This window comes from Ipomoea nil, unplaced genomic scaffold (genome assembly GCF_001879475.1).
Source record: "Ipomoea nil cultivar Tokyo-kokei standard unplaced genomic scaffold, Asagao_1.1 scaffold0317, whole genome shotgun sequence".
Taxonomy (NCBI): Eukaryota; Viridiplantae; Streptophyta; class Magnoliopsida; order Solanales; family Convolvulaceae; genus Ipomoea; species Ipomoea nil.
This window is the reverse complement of record NW_017616745.1, coordinates 3,331,333-3,337,214: the sequence shown is the minus strand read 5'-3', so window position 1 is coordinate 3,337,214 and position 5,882 is coordinate 3,331,333. Positions and strand designations below refer to the sequence as shown.

At 35.2% G+C, this 5,882-nt stretch overlaps 1 protein-coding gene across 1 annotated transcript; it reads left to right on the top strand.

Annotated features, from left to right (window-relative positions):
- The first annotated feature begins 868 nt into the window (after positions 1–868).
- LOC109165975 (S-type anion channel SLAH4-like) lies at positions 869–5,283 on the top strand. Its single transcript, XM_019314873.1, has 3 exons — positions 869–1,312; positions 3,365–3,769; positions 5,005–5,283. Exons 1-3 carry the CDS (start codon positions 869–871, stop codon positions 5,281–5,283), a joined length of 1,128 nt encoding a protein of 375 aa, XP_019170418.1.
- Positions 5,284–5,882: the final 599 nt, after the last annotated feature.

Genomic DNA, 5,882 nt, shown 5'->3' with positions numbered 1-5,882 from the left:
TTTCCTCCAAAAAAAATACAAATTAAAAACTTCATAAAAATTTCATTTTTAATAGCCCGCAAACCCTAAGGAGAGGTTGTGCGAGTGTTGGGCAGCGACATGGAGAGTCCAGTCTAGCATCCTGCCATCTAAACGTGACACTTATTGCTATATAAAGTATAAGAAAATAAAGTTATGCATTTATTGTTAAATCTAAATATAGTCTAACAATAGAATAAAATCTACAAGAAACCTAATAGCGGAAATGGAAGCAAAATCCTAGATGGTATAGTTAATGGAAGACCTGCATAGTGTTAGTCATTTCGTCTCATACTTGACTCAGAATCCTAGATGGTATATCAATGTTAATCTGAGCAACATGAGTACCATAGCTTAAGATAACATATATATAGTATCTTGTATCCTATCAATACAGTCTTTATATTAGGCACAAGGCCCAATAGAACAACTACTCCTAGTTATTCAATCTAACTGGACTACTTAACAATTCAAGTTAATTTGTACCACATTATGACCCTAATGTATAATATTATACCTTAAAGTTTTATATTTGTTTCTAGTTATAACTTTTGGCTTTATCCTGATAGTTAATTAGTGGAAGGAGATTATTGGGTGGTTAGGTACGAAAATAAGAAGCTATTAAGACTCCTCCCTCAATCGTATGGACAAATTAGTATTCATCTTGAGCCTCTATAAATTAAAAGGATCGTGCATGCAACCCAATGAGCAAAACGAAACATAAGAATACCAAGTAATCAAGTATTCATCAACTTCAATTCGTCGCATCGAATCGTCCCAAAAAAAAATAAAGTCGTCACCTTATCATAATTGACAGACGACACTGCTCCTAGCTCGGCGATTCGACGAAATGGGCGACGAAATATCGGAATCCGCCATCAAGATCGTCACTGAAGACGAAGTAGAAGAAACAGCGACGCCACCTTCCATCTTGACAAACCTTCACGCAGGCTATTTCAGAATCAGCCTCTCCCTCGGCGGCCAAGCAATTCTATGGAAAACCCTCACCGACCATTTCTACAAACCCCCCACCGCCGCCGCCGCAAGTCTCCATTATCACATCTACCATACTCTCACTTCAACCACGTTTATGCTGCTGTGGTGCCTCACTCTCTGCGCCCTCCTTCTGCTCTCATTCCTCTACGCTCTGAGGTGCTTTTTCCACTTCTCCTTGGTGAAAGCAGAGTTCTGTAACTATGTCGGCATCAACTACTTCTTTGCTCCCTGGGTTTCATGGCTGCTCTTGCTGCAATCCTTCCCATTTGCAGTCTTCAGAACAAGCTCTTATTACCAGGTAATTTATTGCGACGATTTTGTATGCATGTTTTGATTATCTTGTGATTTTTGGGATTATATATATTTTGCCCATATTTCATGAAAATAATGAATAGAGGTAATAAGCATGCTAAGTGCACCACTTAAGATATGCAAATATTTACTATTATTCTTTACTTAGTCAGACAGATTGGTTTTCTTGATTTGAAATGGTTAATTATGACAACTTAAGTAGTTTTTTACTTTATATGGTCTTTGTTGGCTAGGGTTACAAGACACTATCGAATGCGTAGTAGTAGTGATTGCGAATTTTCTTTGTCATTTAAAAAAAAGGTAAATAAACAAAGAATCACAGCAACTGCTTAAGGCTTTGTGGTCAAGTTGTATCGATATTTGACTTTTGGTTAGAATGTTAAAAGTTTGATCATCTACCCATGGTAGCAGTAGCATGTTAGGTGGCAGAATTCGTCTCTCGTCTCTGTACCACCACTTACTACCCTACCACAGGAGCTAGTATAGAATTTTTGTTTGTTTTGTTTGTTTGTTTGTTTTTGTTTAATATTTTCCATTCTTCTGTGAATAAATAAAAAATAAATTAAATATAAATAATTAGATATTCATTACTACAAGATTCTAATGTTAGGTGGGATTCTGTCAACATGGCACCCAATTACAACTCTACATTTTAGAGCTAGTATATATTGACTTTTTTTTACTCATATTATCATTTCTTGTGTGTGAATAAAATAAAAAACAAATTACATATAAATAATTTGATATTCATAAATACAAGATTCTCACGTCAGGTCAAATTCTTTCACCAGCAAATCAATGATTACAAGTGTACCTTTTGGAGCTAGTTAGTATTGAATTTTAATTTTGTTTTTCTTTTTAATATTGCTATTATTTCTTGTGTGTGAAGAAAAGGAAAAACAATTACTTCAAATATAGTAAGATTCTAAATTGTATAAGTTACCATTATAAAAGCATCTCCAATTGTCAAGACTTTTTGTTGGTTTTTAGGGAGCTAATCAAGAGATAAAGAAAAAAGAAAAAAATTCTGACAATTAAAAAAAAATACAACAGTCAAAATTTTATAGTGGCCATCAGCTGACGCCCACATTGCCTATCATTTTTTTTTTCTCGTGCAAAAATCAAGGTCTTTACAGGAGAATCAAATAAGGAAACACCAAGCATCATATCCCCATTTGTGAAAAATCATGAAAAAAGTTTTTAGCACTATCAAATTAAAAATCATCCCAAAACCTCTAAGCTATTTGAGGTGCCCTAAGTATATGCCAACCTATTACCCTAGCATATTGGTATTCACTTCAACTTTGATGAGTGTTGGACGTATAAGTGTTTTGAGCATTGGTGGATTGTGAATCAGATGTGTGTGTACAAAATTTACATGATTGATGGGTTATGTTGGATTTGAATTTCTAGGTTATACACACTCTTTCACCTAACCCACCCTTTACACACACACACAGATATATATATATATATATATATATATATATATATATATATATATATATATATATATATATATATATATATATATATATATATATATTGTCAGGATCGGATAAGAATTGAACTAGTAGCCTTGTGAGAATGTGCAATCTAATCTCATATATTCATCTAAAATGATCAAGGGTGCATTTGAAAACATTTGATAGTGCATACACGGAACTGACTGTTGACTCAATATCTATAACAGTGCCCTCACGTGTGTGCACTATTAGTAACGGTAGATCGATGTAGTATCAAGCGTTTCTAAATACACCGTAGTAATTACGTAAATGCTACTGTGTTTTTCCTCATTTTTTCTTAATTCCTAGACAATGATCATCTTAGCTAGATCGATGACATCTTAGATATATATATATATATATATATATATATATATATATATAATTCATAATTAGTTTTATTATAATAACATAGGGTAAGGGTATGCATGCAATTGTGATTATTGTAGTGGCCAATGATATGTAAAATGAGACAGAAGAAGTAATCAACATCATTTCATTGCCAAATTCATGACGAGGGTTTAGTTTTTCAGGTATTGTGGTGGCTGATGGCGGTGCCGGTGGTGATTCTTGATCTAAAAATCTACGGGCAGTGGTTCACGACGGAGAAGCGGTTTCTGTCGATGGTGGCTAATCCGACGACTCAGATGTCGGTGTTTGGGAACTTGACCGGCGCGTGGGCAGCGAGTCATATGGGCTGGAAAGAGAGTGGTGTCTGCATGTTTACCCTGGGCATGTGTCACTACTTGGTGGTTTTCATCACCCTTTACCAGCGTCTCTCCGGCGGCAACCGCATTCCGGCCACTCTCCGGCCGGTGTTCTTCTTGTTCGTCGCCGCTCCCAGCATGGGTAGCCTGGCTTGGAGCTCCATTTCTGGCAACTTCGACATGCCTTCCAAAATGCTGTTTTTTCTCTCCATGTTCCTCTTCACATCTTTGGTAAGTTAAATTAAAGTTCAACAATACCATTAGGATTACTATTATTATTATTTTTAACTTTTAACCTCTCGATTTTGTGAATTTTTCCTTTAATACCATATTGTTCTCTATGACAAAAATAAAAATGTAATTAAAATTTTTTGTCCAAACATCACTACTGGAAATTCTGAAATTTCCGACCACTTGAAAGTGATCATAAATCAAGTTGAAAGTCTTGTTCCGACCACTTTTGGTATCCGTAAAAACCTTTGTTGCTATTTCCGACCACTTTTTGAACTTTTTGGTATCAACTTAATTTAAGATCATTTTCAGGTGGTCGGAAATTTCAGAATTTCCAGTAGTGTATAATGCATCAAAATTAAACAAAGAAAGAATACAATTCAAAAGTTAATTTAAAAGTACCATTTTTCGTTTATATTTAAATACAAAATTATTCACCAAAATTTAGATGTCAATTCCTTCTAAAATTTTATTTTCAATTACAATTAAGACCAGTCTATGAATTCAAAAATAATAATAATAATTATTAACTATAAAAAATAATAGATTATATCCACAAAAAAAAAAATAAAAAATTGAGGCCCTGTGCAGTCGCCCTAGTCAGACCCCGGATCGGCCCTTCCAGACATGGCTAGGACCTGGGCCGGACCGGCTCTGCAGTATCAACTAGTCAAACACACTAACCCAATCAGTTAACAGCTATTCACGGCTGGAAATTATAGAATTTTCGACCACCTGAAGTGATTTTAAATAAGTCAAAAGTCTTGTTCCGACCACTTTTGGTATCCAGAAAAACCTTTGTTGCTATTTCTGACCACTTTTTACTTTCGACTCGATTTAAAATCACTTTCAGGTAGTCGAAAATTTCATAATTTCCAATCAAACACCCCTAACATAATAAGAATTGAAACTCAAAGCCAAAATACTAGTATATAGTTTTTTTAAAAAAAATGTCAAATTAAAGATTATAGGTGAAAAACTCATCTGACAACAATTAATTTAAGTAATGTGTGGTTGAAAAACTCGTCAAAAGAAGTTAAATAGTAAAAATTTTCAAGTCAAGGGATAAATACTATTCATAGTTTTTTCTACTTTAGCCCGTTGACTTCCTAATACTATTCATAGTTTTTTCTACTTTAGCCCGTTGACTTTTGTAATTAACATTTTCACTCGAGTTCTACTAAATTCTATTCTCTCACTTTTACTTCATGATGTGATAAATTCGAAACATGCAGGTTTGCAGGCCAACATTATTCAAAAAGTCGATGCGAAGATTCAACATAGCATGGTGGGCTTATTCATTTCCACTCACATTCCTGGCGTTAGCTTCAGCACACTATGCTCGTCAAGTGAAATCCATGGCGGCCTCAGCCTTGATGCTTCTACTCTCTGCTCTCTCCATCATCGTCTTCGTCTGCCTCTTGCTTTTCACAGCTCTCAATGCTAATAGCCTCTTGCGACGACAAAATAATCATCCCTGCCTGCATTTTTCTAAGCACAACTTATCACTTTAATTTGTGTGTAACAATCTAAGTTAACACTTTTTTGTTTCGAGTTTCTTTTTTTTTTTTTCTTACAAATAATAAAAATTGTGACGGGTTTAGTTAATTAACTCGATCGGGTGTTACGTTAGCGGGTTTAAACGGGTTTCGTGTTATATCTTGTCAATACGACTCGAAACTCATTAACAAAATGTGTCTATCGTGTCAACTTGTTTAACCCGTTAACAAATCGTGTTCGTGTTAAAATTTTGAACCTGTTAACCTTAAAGTGTCGTGTCGGCCGTGTTTAGTCTTATCGTGTTTGTGTCGTAATCGTGTCGACCCGTTAACAAACCCGTATACACGAATTGTCAGGTCTAGGTGTAAAATGCAGCAGAAAAGTGGAGACCTACAGGATAGTTTCTTCGCTAGCTTTGTTCTCGGATGGGTTATCACAAATGGTGCTGATATTGCTTCTTACCCAATGATGATGACATCTGGTGAAGCCGTCAAGTACAAGTGCTCCCTTGATGCTTTTGCTCAGATTCTTAAGAATGAAGGTGTGAAAAGGGTGCTGGTGCAAACATTTTATCATGACTATATGGGTGCTTCTCTTTTCAGTAGCATAGCTC

Coding starts and splice junctions, on each gene's coding strand:
- LOC109165975 (XM_019314873.1), top strand. CDS start 869: ATGGGCGACGAAATATCGGAATCCGCCATCAAGATCGTCACTGAAGAC. Junction 1,313..3,364: donor GAACAAGCTCTTATTACCAG/GTAATTTATTGC, acceptor TTAGTTTTTCAG/GTATTGTGGTGGCTGATGGC. Junction 3,770..5,004: donor TGTTCCTCTTCACATCTTTG/GTAAGTTAAATT, acceptor CGAAACATGCAG/GTTTGCAGGCCAACATTATT.